Raw genomic sequence first — 15,891 nt, forward strand, 5'->3', positions numbered from 1 at the left:
TGTGATAATTGTTATAATTGCTCCGTCGGTTATAGCTACGACACGTTGAGACTGAATCTAGCATTCGGTTAGCTATTACAAGAGGCGCGCAATTATTGTATAATCCTGCGCGTGGAAACCGGGTGCTCGGAGCTTTGGTACTGGAAGGTGAAACACGCTCGAGCTGTTGGAGAATAACAGGGCTGTATAGACGGAATATCCCGCCTTTTTTTTATTTTTATTTTTATTTTTTTTTAGAAGTATCGTGAACGATTCGCTGGTTAGTTATTGTAAATATAGACTAGCTTATCCTTTTGCTTATAATATGTGATGTCCGGTTTTCCCGCGCCAGAGTACTATATTGTACTGCACTACAATCCAGCACCGATACAGTGTACTGAGGGATTACAGATTACAAGATCGCAGCTATTAGAGTCTGGTGGTTACCATATGCATTATCCGGATTCCGGCCTAATCCTAGTAATAAAGTGACAGATTCTAGTCTTCTCCTGCAAGGTTATTTTAGCTTCAATGCTACTGTTTGGAGCTAATGATCCCTACCTGGACAATTCCATCTGATTACAAAAGAAATCATCCTCTACCTTTATATGAGGGGGATAATATTTAGATACACCTGCGACATCTGTCCCTTAACCTCTAAATCACGGAAATAAGCAAAAGCTAGCCGCAAGACGTCTATATGAACATTGAACACTTGGAGAATTCAAGGCAAGAGATAATCAATTGATGCCCCCCAGCTGGATAGATTCTAAAAAGTTTTCAAGCTCACCGATATCCTCTAAGTCGCCTTTGAAAGCCACATGTTGGTCAGATCTCAACAGTACAAGACAGCCATAAGGCGAAATCCCGTACTCCTCATATGCTTTCCCCCCACCAACGTGATAAGACTTGTTGTCAACAAATACTTTGCCATAGTCAAACCCGGTATCCTCATCAGGCGGACGAAAAATGTCTGGTAGGTTTCCAATATCAACTTCTGTGCTTGGCGCTGAGTGCACTAGATAGACGACGAGAGACCCAACAACTCTGTCGCGATTAAGATATCTCCGGGCGTTGATTCTCTGAACAGCCGACTTAGGGGAGGACAATGCTGCGGCGACATTTTCGACTCGCTGGCATTGTTCTTCCTTGACGATGTTCCCACCAAATACGACAAGGTTCCATTCTCCTGTACTTTTGAATATCCTTTGCAGCTCATGAGGATGAGAATCTGCGTGACTGAGCACTAATGCACTGGGCATCCGAGCTCCTAGTCTGATTGTTCTAAACCGACCAGGAAGATTCGGTCATATCGAGACAATTCTCCGCAGCACCTATGGTCAACCAGCGATCCAGTATTTTGCTAACCGCCCGGTAATTCGTCTTCATCATCAGGGGAAATCTTAACTGACAGAATATGTCGTCGACCATTCAATACGCGATGCGTCAAAATGATATGGCTGCATGATCACATTCGGATCCCGATCGCTCGCTCGGTACTTTTCAGCCAGAGTAGCCGATACCTGGACATACATTCGAACAAGTTTCCGCTCGCGTGGAATGATCATCAGGTTTCCAAACCGGGATTTAATGATACTTCGTCGACGAATATCCGCTAGTTCCTTGAGTATCAGCAATACCAGATATACCTATAGTAACTTTTGCCAGATCATTGATTGAATAGTATTATTCCAAGGAGGAAAAAGAATCACTCACGAAAATCCGTGATCGGGAATACATCCAGGACCCCCCAGTCCACGTCTCGAGAGGCGCCCTCGAGTTTCAAACCCAGTTGCTTACGAACCCAGCTGTGTGCACCATCACAACCAAGCAGATATTTAGCCTCGATGACCTCTTGAGTGCTCTCCACACACGTGTCCGCATGTTCAGCCTTAGATGCCTCCACGCCTGGAACTGGTATCAGCCCCACCCGAATCGGGAAGGAATGTTGGTCATGATTCTGCACGAGGCTCTGGTCGATATCAAGCGAGGTCGGTACCGTGTTCCTTCGAACTTCGACATGGCTAGATTCCAGTAGTTTCTCCTGCAAGATGGCCTCGATTCGCGATTGGCCCAAAGTCGACTCCTGAAATCGCGACCACCCCAGCGTGTAATTAGCAGAAATACTTTGTCGTTGTAGCGACCCGTCGGAGGATTGGTACTGATGTCGAACACGAAGGAAGGAAACCCGTATATGGGAAACATAACCAAGGGGGCCACCAGTGGCTATCTGATTACTGTAAAGCGCACCCAAGACATGCATATGAAGGGCACCAAGGGAATTGGAGACCAGATTTGCTCATCCCCGCTGATGAACAAGATGGATTTAACATGTGCGAAATCAACGGTAGATACTTCTCTCTTGGTCATAACCTGGCATCTGCAATCTACAAGGCCTTAGCAAATGAAGAAGCCAAGCCCAATTTCATCGATTTACCTACAGATGACCATATGATCAAAGCGTTCTTTGAATTATTCGACCCCGACTTGCCGATCCACGTGGTCCAGTCCCGTGAATTCTATGCGGCCAGAAATCAACCGAGCATGGTGCAAGCGTTTATCGTCGAGGTCGAGAAAAGGACCCGAATGAGACCACGCCTGCTGAGACCGGAAGATTTGCGTTTAGTTCCCGATGCTACTTCGCAGACTGGTTATGCCCTTTACTGTACCCGGAATTCCAGCGAATTGGCCTCCCCCTACTCCTCTTCCTCTGGTTCTCAGGAAGAAGAGGAGACCCTAGAAATGACCCACCAAGTAGGTCTTCAGATGACAGATTTTTCGGCTCTGAGCCCCGAAATTGTTCGCCATTTAGCACTCCCCGAGACCAATGACGCTCGTACTAGACTTCTCGTTCACGACAAGCGGATTCTAGGAATTATTCACCAGGAACTGGATGGCCTCGTTACGAAGCATCGTGTCTTAACAGAAGCGCAAGCAAACCTGCTCCGACGCCGAGTCGTGCCCACTATCATTCCGGGATCGCCGGAAGCAAAGCAATTTCTTGATTTGTACCGTGGACAAGGAATCAAGTTTGGTGATGAGATCAGGGAAACCGCTGAATGGGAGGAAATCCTTAAGGGCTTGCAGACACCGGCGCTGAGTTCAGATGCCACAACATACGTTATCCAGCCAATTATCAAACAAGCAGAGGAAGATTTGTTCTTGGATGAGGAGGCTGGCGTGCAAAGGTGCCAGCGAGTCGGGACCTACTACTCTATGAACGGTAGCTTCGTCGGCTTCGGAGCGTGGAGGGCCATTGTGGCCAGCAAAAGAGTTTGTAATATGGCTACTGGAAAGGCCTGGAAGATGGGAAGTGTGCTCGTATCAAACGAGTAAATAAAAAAAAGGTTGAAAACTTTCCATAACAAAACAGGGATTATACTTAGGGCCTACAAACAGGTTAGCTTCTGAGTGGCCGATCTGAAAGTCGATATACTTACAATCAGAATTTTCCCAAATACCGAGGTAAACCTTCATGACTATAGTGTCTTTGAATTTTAATGGTTAGCTTTGGCTTCTATGCTTGAGTCATCTATGTTCTAGAGATTATCTCGAGACATCAATGGGATTTCCAACAGTGGCATTACCACTGAAGATAGCTATATTAGATATTGCATCTATTATTTTTAGAACCCTCAAAGCTGCACTTCTAGGGGGGATATTCTGTATCCACTGGTATAGACGGTGTTCATCTTCGTCCATCGCTGTATACTCTAGTTAATATTATCTATATAGGAAGATGAAATATACATCCACAGGCTGAAGGAACCGATTCAGCATCTCATCGTTACATATTCAGACGAATAAAACCGAGAAGATATACGAATACAGAAGATACGATTGAAACCCATCTAGTGTTCTCATGTCGTCACGAATTAACTATGCACCACCACCGGACACAAAGCCCAAGCTACAGATAGCCCTACATACTTCATCGTAAAAAAAAAGGCTGCCACTAGTTATTCGATATATTAACATGTTGGCAAAATAGCCTGAGATATTAAACACATCATAGACAAAGAAAATGAACATCCTCCCAAACAACTTCACCTATCCTAGACATCCGAACACGACATGTAGGGATTCATATTAACAAGTTGAAGCGGGTACCTGCTTCTAACGAATGATACTCTTACTGTGTATAGACGGACTGGATCAGGTTCAGCGAAGCTAAGACTACGGAGTAATTGTAGACCAGACCTAAGCATTTGGACCCCAAGCCCGGTGGGCCCCGACGGTCCACATTGGACTCCGGTCGTGCCGATTGAGTGCCCGTTTCGTTATCCCGTCGGGATATAGTACTAAAAACTAGACAGGGGTCGATCGGCCGGGTATTTAGTTGCTGACAGTGTTACATCCGTGAAGTGAAAAACAAGGGGATGGAGACTAGCGTGCACGCCAGTGGGTTAGGGTTGTAACGCCGGCGCGGGATTTACAAAAGAGTTTTGTTTTTTATTAATTAATGTCTTAGGTATGGTCTGATTTAGTCTTCATTGGAGTTATTGAACAGTTTGTTCAAAACAAATTCCGTAAATCTGTATACCTGACATGAATGTGATTTACCCACGGTTCTCATAGAATAGCTGGGAACTGCAAATGAAGAGAACTGATCAGGATGGAAAAAAAAAAATTAAAAAAAAAAAAGAAGAAGAAGGGGGAGAGAAAGATCAAAAAAACGATTCCCTTCGGGGATTTATTAGTCGTGTGAATATACAGTAGTATACAAATCGAATTAACAGAGGTTTAACCGAATGCCGCAAAGCAGGAACTCTGCGCATCGGATTCCTTCCAGCCAACACACTTCCAACAGCTCAACAGTCCGTTAGGGTCATACTTCTCCTTGATCTTCAGCAGTTTGCCATAATTGTCATTACCCCACCAGGCCTCTTGCCAATCTTTGGTGAAGGGATTGGCTTCGGGACTGTACGCGCCACTACCCGGTGTGATCTCTTCGAGAAGTGCAGTCATATCTTGCATCTCAGCTACTTTCTGCTCACGAGTTTGGAGAGTGCTATTCCATGCCCAAAAGCCATCGGCCCCGACAGACCAGATGGCGTCTCTCCAAGCTGGGGTCGCTGAGTTGGGTTTGGCGTCTTTGTAGAGCAGAGGTCCAACTACTGGGATGTATACGCTTCCGCCTTTCGAAAGGAGCACTGAGAAAAAGTTCATGAGATCTGCGCGACCGGTGGCCGTCTCGAACACGGTTTTAGGAATGAGTCGTGTAGCCGCAAAGTGAGCATTGCCAACAGTGACCGCGTTGGGAACAACATATTTTTGGTAGAACTCATACCAAGACGGGAATTCTTCAATGACCGCAGTGCCACCCTGAGACTTGGCATATGCGACAGCCTCAGCCAGGGAATCCTTGGCTTCAGATAAAGACAGCAACGGCGTGACATTGATGAGTGAGTTACCGCTGATATGGCCGCCCCAGCCTTCGTGAGCCCACTTAACAGCATGGTTCACCAAGATATCGAGGAATGGTAAAACGTTGCTGGAGTCCGCCTTCAGGGGAAACTTGATAGAGGCAGAGACTATGCTCACCTGTGGCTCAACACGATGGGTGCTTTCCATCACCACGCCAAAGGTGCCACCTCCGCCACCCCGAAGGGCCCAGAAGAGCTCCTGGTTTTGACATTCGTTGGCAATCCGATACCTGCCATCGGGTGTCACTATCTTGTACTGGACAACTCTGTCAACGCCCAATCCATAGGCCGGCGATAATATGCTGTGACCTCCGGTTTGTGTCCAGCCCCCGCTGACACCTACTGTAGGCGAATAACCCCCGATGAAAGTGACGTTGTGCGTATTGGCAAATTCGTAGACCTCATCAAAATTCACACCCGCTTCAACGGTAATAGTATCGTATTTCGAGGTGACATTGCAACCAGTAGGAACAAAAGCAGGGTTGTAGTGCATGGATTGCAGGTGTCGAGTCCACAAAGAGAGAGTTCCTTGGCCACTGCTACGGCCCAGGAAATCATGGCCACTATTCTTGATCGAAAGACGGGTTCCTGAGCAGCTTGAGAATCTGAAAGCCTCAACCACATCCTTGGGGCCCTGGACCTCTAGAGAGAAGGAAGGCATATTTCCTTGATTACATGAGACTGTGAGAGCCTGCGGATTGGTCGGATCTGAGTTGTCAAGTAGACATTGGTTGGCTGGGTCGGATGCGCATATTTCGGCCTGATTATACATGTACCCATTGACAGAATTGGCTCGCAGGAAAGGGTCGCTGTAATTGCTCTGAATCACTCTGCATGCGGCGTCATCTGGTACCATAGAGATACCATTGTGCTGAGAGAAGCATGGCAATGAGAATGGCTTCAATGACTGTAGTCGCCCACCAAGTGTGGCATTGAAGCTGGCCAAGGTACAGTTGTCCGCCGCGGCAACACCCAGAAGATGAGCGGCCAACAGGACAAGCGAGGTCTTAGAAACCGAAGGCGCCATGTTTCAACAGAGAAAAAGCAAGCAACAAAAACATGCCGAGAGAAACTTTTACGACCAGGGAAGGGTTATTTTTGGGGGCTTAAGAGTGAGTGAGTGGAATGGAATACTCGGATGTGGATCGGCACGGCTCATTCCCCGGCCTAGTTTAGTGTCATTGCATATGGAGTCGAAACCCTGACTGAGGTTGCATTGGTGCTTATTTCGGACATTCCTTGTCATGCAGGGCTGTTTGCTGACACGAGCCTTCTCTCTGAAAAAAAGATGTACGACCGAAGTCTGCAACCTGAGTCCAAGCGATCAATCGCTGCGAGACCGACTGTCCATAGCCGTGATGCACTGATGCTCCATGGCTATTCGGAACCAATACTGGGGGAATGTCGTCGCAGTCGTCCCCACGGTCGGGGCAGCGCTTGCGACTCTCATATATGTCCTGCGTCTGATTGCATGCCGGATGTCTACGGTCGGGTGGCGGCTAGAGGATTTGTTGATGGGTATTGGCCTGATTCTTTCGTACGGGGTCACGGCTTTTGTTATCTACAGTGAGTATAGAATGCTCACCGATTTCTCTTGCTCACTGCCGTGTCCATAGCTGCCTTCAATGGTGTAGGAGTTCCAGGAAATGAACTTCCGCAGGACGAACGTATTCGCCTGCAATTTGTAAGTCGCGACTCGGCATTCTGATAGCTCGACTTCACCAACCTATCTTCTAGGGCTCTTGGATGATCCAGAAATTCTGGGCGCCATCCATGGCATTTGTGAAAATATCCATTCTAGTCTTCCTCAAGCGACTGCTAGGCACCGTGAAGGTGGTTCGTGTGGGAGTGATTTGTCTAATTGTCTTCACCATGATGTGGGCCTTTACCGAGCTCATGGGGAATATTTTTCAATGTCACCCAGTCCAGTACTACTATGACACCACACTAAACGGCCATTGTATGCCTGGACAGACAAAACTATTCCAGACATCGGCTTGCTTGTCCTTGATAGAAGACGTGATTATTTTGCTTTTGCCAATGCCGGTGGTCTGGCGGTTGCGAATCACAGTCCAGCAGAAGATTGGGCTGACAATAGTCTTCTCGCTGGGTGCATTGTACGTGTCCTCAAAGCGAGTAGATCTTAATGACCGACGTGTGAACTGATCATCTTAGGGTATGCATTTTCAGCTTGCTACGTGTGATTGAGTTCAACCACTTTCACACCAATGACCTCGCTTGTAGGTTCTATACCCTACCTCCCAGTCGCCTCGACTAATTTCTTCTAGCATCCAGCGCTAAAGAGTCCATTTGGACCGCCCTAGAACTTAATGTCGCTATAATTTGTGGCTGTCTTCCTCTTTTCAAACCCCTCGTGCACAGGTTTCTTGGAAAGGTCAAAGCCCAATCGACCCGTTCGTTACGCACACCGCGTTACCTCAACCGGCTAAGCCAAGACCCCGATGGATTCCATAAAATCAGCGATCCCCATGGTCTAAGGACAAGCAAGAGCGTGGTGGTATCTACGGACCCTAGTGGGAGACGTAGTTCGGATGTTGAACTTCGCGGAATCACCGTGCATACTGCGATCCAGCAGGATGTGGAGAGTCGGCCAATTACTAATAGTTCAGACGCATTGACCGAGACAACATGGCCTCGGTGATCTAAGTGGGATATAGTTTAGATTTAATTTTGATATCGATGGTGTAAGACTTCATAACCTAGTTCTTCCCCTCGAGTATTATTCTTCACTCTACGTTTCAGGATTTGACTTTGGACCGTGAGTGCTCCGTAACTTTATACTCCTTGTGAATATTTGACTGGGGCCTTTCGCAAGTGTGGATCTGCGGTTAGGGTTGGAGGCTGAAGGTTGATTAACGTAAATACATAAAGCATCGCACTCAGTTGGCTGGTTTTTCATGCTAAATACATCGTACAGCTCTCGTATATGTAGAGTAAGAATCCTCAAGCAGAAATTAGCGTGGGGTGTTCAGAGGTATCGGAGCTCAGACTAGTCTTCTTGCTCACGCTCTGACTTACTGTCCTGGCGTGTCTTGGGTTTCTTATTTGCTCCCGCCTCCTGGCTTGCGGTGCGCTTCTTCCCGGTCTCAGTATCATGATCATTCTGACCTTTAGGTTCGCTATTCTGTTGTTCCTCCTCCTCCTCCTCCTCCTCCTCCTCCTCCTCTTCTTCTTCTTGCTCCTCCTCGTTATCGATTTCATTAACTTCATCTGATCCCTCTGATCCCTCAGGTTCATCTTCGCCTGACCCAGAGTCTTCATTTTCAGACTCCTGTTGATCCTCACCCTTACTTTCTTCCGCAGCTTGTTTCCTCTCCTTCTTTGCCTTACTAGTGTTAGACACAAATTGCTTGCCCTTTCTAGACTCCTTCTGTTTCTTCTTATCAGTCTCCTCCTTCTCCTTCTCACTCATCTTCTCCCATGCTTTCTTAGGCAAATATCGCTTCCTCGTCCCATCCTCCTGTTTCGCGGTGCCTGATCCTTCTTTCGTTTGCCACTCTTCTTTGCCCCATTTTTCAAGGCTCTTCTGGGACTCATCTTGTCCTTCTTGCTTTGATGTAGTATAGTCTCCACCGCGCTTTTTGTATTCCGACGCCATAAACTGGGCCTAATTCACAGGCTATATAAATACACGTTCTCACCACATGAATAAAATGAAGAACAGAGAGGTAGAAGAAAGAAAGAAACCCACCTTCCTAGCAGACCACTGGCCAGGCTTTCCACCTTTATCACTCTGTTTGACTTCTTCCTTGACCTGTTCCCGCAGTTCGGGGTCGGTATATTTGTCGTCTTTGGCGGGCATATTGGACAATTGGACGATTGGACTTATGGGGACAAGTCAATTGAAAATTTATCTGATTAGGTCGAATGAATAAGATATTTCTTTCCCTTTATCATGTTCTAGGGTTAGAAGTAGGAATGACATAATTAGATCTCAGATCTGAACGGTGACATCATAGGGTTCATGCATCATGATGATTAAATTTGAATTATTCGGGTGATCGACAAATCTTGAATTCCTCCCGAAAGCTTAGATTTGGACATAAAATGAGTTTGATTGGGTTGATCGTAAAAGCTTGGTCTTTTTTTACTCTTCTTTTTAAGATAAAAGTTGTATCTTGAATGTTTGTTAGTACCTAGTTGAAGTTATTACATATACTACAACAGTGCCACTACATTGATGTAAATCTTCCTGTAGAGAATATGTAAGCTATTCACTGTAGGCCACAGGATAGTGCACGAAATATTAAATAAATAGAGAATAGGCTAGAGTTTATTAGTCCTATTTTAATCAGGTGACGTACTACCCTCCTCGATATCCGTGGCACACCCATAGGACACTGTTGATGTGATTTATTCCTAAGTCAGGCAGTGGATAGCTTTGCATTACCTCACGGAGAAAAGGAGGGCTTTTATCTCGCCATCTCAGTGAGCATCATGGCAGTTTTAGTCTATGCGAAGGATACTGTATATAGTAATTTCTAGAAAACAAAGCCTCGAAAGGCTACGCTTTTACCATTGCTATTACTTGTGCCAATCCGTTTTCTTTTTTTTTTTCTTAGGTCCAAAATGACTATACTGGGTAGGTGCCATAACAATAGAGACTCGGAACACCAAAAAGATTAAATATTACACAAGAGTGGGAGGTAGGGCACCACCATATGCAGAGCATGGAGGAGAGAATATGAGGGAACAGAGCTGGGCAGAGACGTCGGGCATTCATGTATGCATTATTGTGTGACCGCATAGTGTTGTCAAGAGCCCACTGGAGTTACTGACTGTTAATTGCCATCTTGACTGATACAAATAGCTGTGCAAAATATATGGATCAGTGGATTATCTCTTGTGTATCCTGGATGGTGAAGTCTGTCCATTTAGATCTGAATACGAATTCCCAATTATCGAAGTGAATAAGGCCTTGTATCATATCCATCGGGGGTCTGCAACTGTGGATTCACACTTGCATGAATCACTATCGGTTGGCAGGTAGTCTTAATGATAATCAATCTCCATATTACCTGGTTTGGTTTTAATGTAGTGATATTCTATAGGCTCAAAGCCGCGGCTTTTCCTTTTGTGAGCTAAGCAGATGTGAGTTGGAACACTGTGCATCCGAGGCAATGATTCTGTGCCATGGAGGGAATGCAGCTCCTCAATCCCATATCCTGTGTAACAAGCCATACCAGACTTTATAAGTGAAGGCGGGGCACTCACTCTTTGCGTATATCAGTTGTCTATTCCTCTTCAGCTTCATAAAAAGACCAATTCAGACAATTTTCCATTTGCAACTAGTACACAAATCCTCTTTCTAACTCTCATATCTAAGCAAATACTATTCCTTCAATATCCACCGGATTGGTACTTTGGCAGATCAAAATGACACTCCGTCTCGTACAACTCTCAGACAAATTCTTCTGCTACACCAGAGGAGAGAAAGAAGCCAGGTTCATATACAACGAGATATTCGAAGACCGCGAGTACGATAGAGTCGAGCTGTCCAAGGACCCATTTATCGTTGACGTGGGAGCCAATATCGGCCTTTTCTCTCTCTACATGAAGGAGAAGTACCCCCTCTCCAATATCATCGCCTTCGAGCCGGCACCAGAAAACTTCGAGGCGTTGAACCGGAACTTAGCTTTCCATATGGTGTCTACCGTCACGGCGTATCCGTACGCACTTGGCACAGAGGCCCGTTCTGCAGCGTTCACGTACTTTCCGAACATGCCTGGTAACTCTACTTTGAATATCGAAGAGAAAGAATGTCAGATCCAGCTCTTCAAGGAGAACTACGAGGAGACGTTTGGGGATGATATGTTCAAGGACGCTAAAGAGATCATGGTTCCGGTTAACCGACTTTCGTATTTCCTGAGTCAATACCACAGCAATGTTGAGGTGATTGACCTGCTCAAGATTGACGTCGAGGGCACGGAGTCTGAGGTGCTAGGTGGGATTGACGATGCGGATTGGGACAAAGTGCGAAATATCGTGATAGAAGTGAGTAATCTGAAGGGAGGTCTCGACAAGGTGAAACTATTGCTGGAAACTAAAGGATTCATGGTTACCTATGTGGCCGCACGAGGAATTCCAGAGATATTCAAGATGTTCATTGTTACAGCTTGCCGTTGAGTGGTTTATGGCACATGAGAACATGCACCAGTTATTTCTCTCTTATAGTGATAACTTATTCCAGGATTCCTATGTTTTTCCCTACAATGTCTTTCTCTACAACTAGGAAATCAGGACATACGACCATAAGATGAGCACAGGTGAGCTAGATAACTCAATGCACGCTTAATGTCACGGCGTGACTATATAAGGGGCAATGAAATAGACCTCCCTGTTGTACTCCCGTATTGTTTACGGCTCTCAGGAAAGTGTGAAAAGTCATCATTTTTTTTCCTCAACTTCGAAAATAACATTCCTTCTACTATACATGCTCACCCTTCTGAATCTCATGATCAATCAAGTGTAATAATATTAGAACCAACAGTATCACACTATCCCCCTGCATTTCCCTAGCCATGGCCTCAGAATCTGACCGACAGCCCGTGGTCAACAGTAACCCGAAGCTGCAGTCGTACTATCAGCCACTCGAATCGAGAATTGGATATCGGCTTCTTCTCGGTGGAACCCGCCACTTTGGCTTCTACTTGATCGCCTACATTCCATTTTTAATTGTCACCTTTCTTGGTCTGGAGCATTATTTTATCAATACAGTCGCCGGGGTTCAGTCTTATCGCGGCCGTAAGCATTGGCAATATCTGGCAATCTCAGTAATGAAACCGAGAGGGTATTATTGAGGCAGCAAAAAATCAGTGATTGCATTATGTTCTACCACTCACAACACGCTATATCAAGTGGATAGTCTGGGGCAAACAGAATATAATTCTCTATTGTTTACAGGTTACGATAAAAGAGGTGGTAAATATTTAGTTAGCCAAACGCAACCAATGGTTGGTGTGACTTAACTTGCACAACCCTAAATAACAATGGTCGATTTTGATGCTCTATCATGAATTAAGGTATCACCGTTCTCTGAATAGCAACGCTTGCAACCGTCCAGAAGACGACAATAAAGGAAGAACGAAGTAATGGGTGCACGGTGTAAGGACCTGCCTCAGGTGTCATGATGCTAATCGGGATCAGAATATCCTCCATCAGATAGGGTCATCCGATTGAAAGCTGCGAAGGTAGCATCATGGCATATAGACAAATATTAGGGCTGGTATGGTAAGGGTTCGTAATTTCGGCTAGTGGGACTGTTACATGGTATCACTATGTCTCGTCATGATACAGCCCAGACCAACCCTTACCAAGGCCCATCAGGACAAGCACTATGCGCCTCTTTCTCCTGATTCTTTGTTTCTCCTCCCCTCTGAAGCGCGTAGCCACAGCCCGGGATGTTGTTAGTTCCAAGAATTATGAAACACCCTCCTCACTTGACGCTCCCAGCATCATTCCTCACATTCCAACACAAGGAAATATCTATAGGTAGTTGGTTGAAACAAGGTCTACATCTGATCTGTTGACTGATCTATAATTTCCCTTTCGAAGGCTCGGCAGGAATTCTTTGGGTGTGTCTGTAATGCCAGGAAGGGTCTGTTAGATCCTTCCGGATAGCATAGTTTGCTTCCGCTTCCTCTAGCACCGCTAAATCCAGAGTGGCGACGGCCATGCCTTCGGCGGAAGTGCCCAAACGAACCAGCGGACCAGCATAGGGGATGTTGATTTGGGAAAGGCCACAGTAGTTCCTGCCTGGTGGCCCACCTGCATTGGCGAAGACCACCGCGCAAGTATTTTCAAAGGTGCGCGCGGTCAGAATACTATCGAGAAATAGGGATGGCGCTGATGGGTTCTGACGATGGCCAGCCTCGGAGGCTCCGCTGCGGGTCCACAAGGTTGGCACGATGATGATCTTGGCTCCCTGGGATACCAGTTCTCTCCAGGCTTCAGGAAAGGCCAGATCCCAGCACACGAGGAGGCCTACAGGGCCCAAGGGGGTTGAGATGACTTGGTGCGGGCTGTCGCCGGAGGAGCGAAGATACGTTCGCTCGGTAGGACCCCAAAGATTCTTTTTCACGTAGGAGCCCAGGATCTCGCCTGTGTTGGAGATGAAGAAGGCGACATTCTCCAAGGCTGGGGTGGGTTTGCTGGCGGGTTCTGTGGATGAGGCCGATGTTGCTTGTGGAGATGCTGGTACAGGACGCACGATGGACCCCGGTACAATACAGATATTGCACTCTTTGGCTAGCGCCTGATACCGATGCACGTAGTTCTCCCAGTCATCACACAAGGCGGCAAATCTCGGATCGGTCGGAATCCAGTTCGTCAAGTGGAATTCTGGCAACACGGCCAAATGACAACCCTGGGCAGCGGCCTCGCGGATGAATTGCACCGCCCGGGCGAAGTTGTCGGCCGGTTTGAGGGGCTAGAAGCACACGGTATTAGACATATCCACGACCCCACCAGCTCGAACAAGGGTTAAGGTTGGGTATGGAGATTCTAATTGACGCAAGCCATTCAAGACTTACTTTGACATACAGCTGAATGACAGCTATCTTGTAGTGCGGCGGCATGATGAGTGAGAGGATGACGAGGCAACGACGGGGATCTGATAGCGATAGAATGGAAAGGTGGTGATAGCTAACGTCTTATGCGAGACCCCCAGCCTGGGCCTGCTTAGTAGTAGTACATTAGCTTCCCCGCAACTCTCCTATTTATTGGCTGTCTGGGGTTGGGGCACGTTCATCCGGCAGGGGTGAAGCTTTAGGGCACTCGGAGTGGCCGACGTTGGCAGGTCATACTATATCTAGTGGTTGAATTGCATTTGTCATGCTGACGCTCTCAAAAAACCATTTACTATTCTCAATACCCATGCAATCCAGTACATACGACCATAGGGTGTGGAGAACAGGGCTTCCCGTCCGCTCAGCCGTACTTAAGCCACACGCCGGGAGGTTAGTAGTTGGGTGGGTGACCACCAGCGAATCCCTCCTGTTGTATGTTTTTCTTTTTATTTTTGCTATTTTTGCCCTTCTGATACTTTGTTCACCACCCTTCTTTTACCTGAAGTTCACCCTCACCCAATAAACTCGCCTTGGTTTGACCAGCTGACGTTCCTTTTATCCACTACATCATTTATCTAAGCCAAGGCAACTGAGCTCGGTTTTATTACTTAAGCTTTTGTCTCGTGATCAGTATTCATTCTCTCATCGAGACACACTTCTGTTGATATCTTTAATCGATACAGTAATCATATACAATACTTAGCTGATAAATATTGAAAGCTGGCTGGAGAAGCTCCCTGATACGTTACAGTCTATTCGACCTGAGGATTCACTATCCTCAAATTTAACTAGCTCTCTGTCTTAAGTGGAGAGAAAGAAACGAGTATTATGTATATCTTCTCGGCAATCTAGTCTCTCGAAACAGTAATGAACCGATATAGACGATACTGACTAAAGAATATTGGTTACTTCAGAAATATCGATTTCTGACTGTACGAAGATTCGCTCTAGTATATCTAATATATTATGTTATGTTAGCCCTATATACAATATTTTTAATTAACTTTGTGTAGCAAAGCCCGCGATTATATACAAGTCTCAGATCTCAGACTTTATATCAAATACTGTCTTGTTACTACAAAAGTATCTTACAGATAGATTTGGCCAAAAAGTTATTCCCAGAGGCCTTGGGATACTGATATCTGGTATCCTTTGTACTATTACTACTGATTATCAGTTAGTCTTGAATACGCGCATCTGACCCAGCCGGTGCCGAAGATATTTCCGACACTGCATACTTCGACTCCACACATATGTCAGACGCTATCCTCGATGCTATATAGAGCGAACTTGAGGAAATACGCCTCGAAGCTAGATATTGTGATATATATAGAAAAGATAAGAATACTTGGTGCCTAGACGTCGTTCAGCCTATTCTTCGTTTATTACTGAAAGACGAATCCAAACTACAATTAACTAATGTGTAAGTATAGGTAACGCCTGTCTAGACATAAATTGCTAACTGTATAATCTTAGACAATCACAACAGATTGATGAAGATCTACTCCCTATAGTAAGGAATAATCTAACCCGGATTAATAAAAAGGCGGATTATTCTTTTTCGTTCTCCTGTCGCGACCCAGAAGTCTGCGACCTTTACCAGAGAGTTAATTTGGGTGGTCCCGGTTATAAGATTAGTCACATAACCGATGCCTTTACCAAGCGGACTATACTGTTCTCTGGTATAGAAGTTAAAGCCGACGATGGTGGAAAGAAGAAGACACTCGCCCAACTTGTAATCTGGTTAAGTGCAAATCTTGAAAGGCTAGTCCACTTAGGTAAGTTGGTCAAAGGGCCATTGAATCCGACCGATTGGCTGCTCCCTACTGTCGGTTATACTGTTATCGGTCATGACTGGTTTACCTACATTGCCTACCGAGTTGGAAACGAAGTGGTAA

General features: G+C 46.0%; 8 protein-coding genes across 8 annotated transcripts; 3 read left to right on the top strand and 5 right to left on the bottom strand.

Moving 5' to 3' along the window:
- Nucleotides 1–719: 719 nt before the first annotated feature.
- Nucleotides 720–1,241, bottom strand: BDV38DRAFT_287546 (thioredoxin-like protein; the record flags this gene model as incomplete). Its single annotated transcript, XM_032060894.1, has 1 exon — nt 720–1,241. One exon carries the CDS (start codon nt 1,239–1,241, stop codon nt 720–722), a length of 522 nt encoding a protein of 173 aa, XP_031908690.1.
- A 141-nt stretch (nt 1,242–1,382) lies between these two features.
- Nucleotides 1,383–2,242, bottom strand: BDV38DRAFT_287547 (uncharacterized protein; the record flags this gene model as incomplete). The annotated part of the gene is made up of 2 exons (XM_032060895.1): nt 1,383–1,594; nt 1,696–2,242. 2 exons carry the CDS (start codon nt 2,240–2,242, stop codon nt 1,383–1,385), a joined length of 759 nt encoding a protein of 252 aa, XP_031908691.1.
- Nucleotides 2,243–2,523: 281 nt separating this feature from the next.
- Nucleotides 2,524–3,315, top strand: BDV38DRAFT_274933 (uncharacterized protein; the record flags this gene model as incomplete). The annotated part of the gene is made up of 1 exon (XM_032057929.1): nt 2,524–3,315. One exon carries the CDS (start codon nt 2,524–2,526, stop codon nt 3,313–3,315), a length of 792 nt encoding a protein of 263 aa, XP_031908692.1.
- A 1,376-nt stretch (nt 3,316–4,691) lies between these two features.
- BDV38DRAFT_260619 (uncharacterized protein) lies at nt 4,692–6,517 on the bottom strand. The gene has a single exon (XM_032055943.1). It carries the CDS (start codon nt 6,430–6,432, stop codon nt 4,723–4,725), a length of 1,710 nt encoding a protein of 569 aa, XP_031908693.1. The 5' UTR covers nt 6,433–6,517; the 3' UTR covers nt 4,692–4,722.
- A 191-nt stretch (nt 6,518–6,708) lies between these two features.
- Nucleotides 6,709–8,314, top strand: BDV38DRAFT_260622 (uncharacterized protein). Its single transcript, XM_032055944.1, has 5 exons — nt 6,709–6,971; nt 7,022–7,089; nt 7,143–7,522; nt 7,581–7,645; nt 7,694–8,314. Exons 1-5 carry the CDS (start codon nt 6,779–6,781, stop codon nt 8,065–8,067), a joined length of 1,080 nt encoding a protein of 359 aa, XP_031908694.1. The 5' UTR covers nt 6,709–6,778; the 3' UTR covers nt 8,068–8,314.
- A 101-nt stretch (nt 8,315–8,415) lies between these two features.
- BDV38DRAFT_287551 (uncharacterized protein) lies at nt 8,416–9,228 on the bottom strand (the record flags this gene model as incomplete). Its single annotated transcript, XM_032060896.1, has 2 exons — nt 8,416–9,033; nt 9,118–9,228. 2 exons carry the CDS (start codon nt 9,226–9,228, stop codon nt 8,416–8,418), a joined length of 729 nt encoding a protein of 242 aa, XP_031908695.1.
- Nucleotides 9,229–10,802: 1,574 nt separating this feature from the next.
- Nucleotides 10,803–11,552, top strand: BDV38DRAFT_274936 (S-adenosyl-L-methionine-dependent methyltransferase; the record flags this gene model as incomplete). Its single annotated transcript, XM_032057930.1, has 1 exon — nt 10,803–11,552. The coding sequence occupies one exon, from the start codon at nt 10,803–10,805 to the stop codon at nt 11,550–11,552; it is 750 nt and encodes a 249-aa protein (XP_031908696.1).
- An 854-nt stretch (nt 11,553–12,406) lies between these two features.
- On the bottom strand, nt 12,407–14,130 carry BDV38DRAFT_260630 (carbon-nitrogen hydrolase family protein). Its single transcript, XM_032055945.1, has 2 exons — nt 13,958–14,130; nt 12,407–13,854 (listed from the first exon to the last, which is right to left on the bottom strand). The coding sequence occupies exons 1-2, from the start codon at nt 14,000–14,002 to the stop codon at nt 12,961–12,963; spliced, it is 939 nt and encodes a 312-aa protein (XP_031908697.1). The 5' UTR covers nt 14,003–14,130; the 3' UTR covers nt 12,407–12,960.
- Nucleotides 14,131–15,891: the final 1,761 nt, after the last annotated feature.

Source organism: Aspergillus pseudotamarii (assembly GCF_009193445.1).
Source record: "Aspergillus pseudotamarii strain CBS 117625 unplaced genomic scaffold BDV38scaffold_79, whole genome shotgun sequence".
NCBI lineage: Eukaryota > Fungi > Ascomycota > Eurotiomycetes > Eurotiales > Aspergillaceae > Aspergillus > Aspergillus pseudotamarii.

Excerpts from the sequence above, each read along its gene's own strand:
- BDV38DRAFT_260619 (XM_032055943.1), bottom strand. The coding sequence starts at position 6,432 with ATGGCGCCTTCGGTTTCTAAGACCTCGCTTGTCCTGTTGGCCGCTCAT.
- BDV38DRAFT_260622 (XM_032055944.1), top strand. The coding sequence starts at position 6,779 with ATGGCTATTCGGAACCAATACTGGGGGAATGTCGTCGCAGTCGTCCCC. Across the intron at positions 6,972-7,021 it reads CACGGCTTTTGTTATCTACA|CTGCCTTCAATGGTGTAGGA; the intron begins GTGAGTATAGAA and ends CCGTGTCCATAG. Across the intron at positions 7,646-7,693 it reads TCACACCAATGACCTCGCTT|CATCCAGCGCTAAAGAGTCC; the intron begins GTAGGTTCTATA and ends AATTTCTTCTAG.
- BDV38DRAFT_260630 (XM_032055945.1), bottom strand. The coding sequence starts at position 14,002 with ATGCCGCCGCACTACAAGATAGCTGTCATTCAGCTGTATGTCAAA. Across the intron at positions 13,855-13,957 it reads TCATTCAGCTGTATGTCAAA|CCCCTCAAACCGGCCGACAA; the intron begins GTAAGTCTTGAA and ends GTGTGCTTCTAG.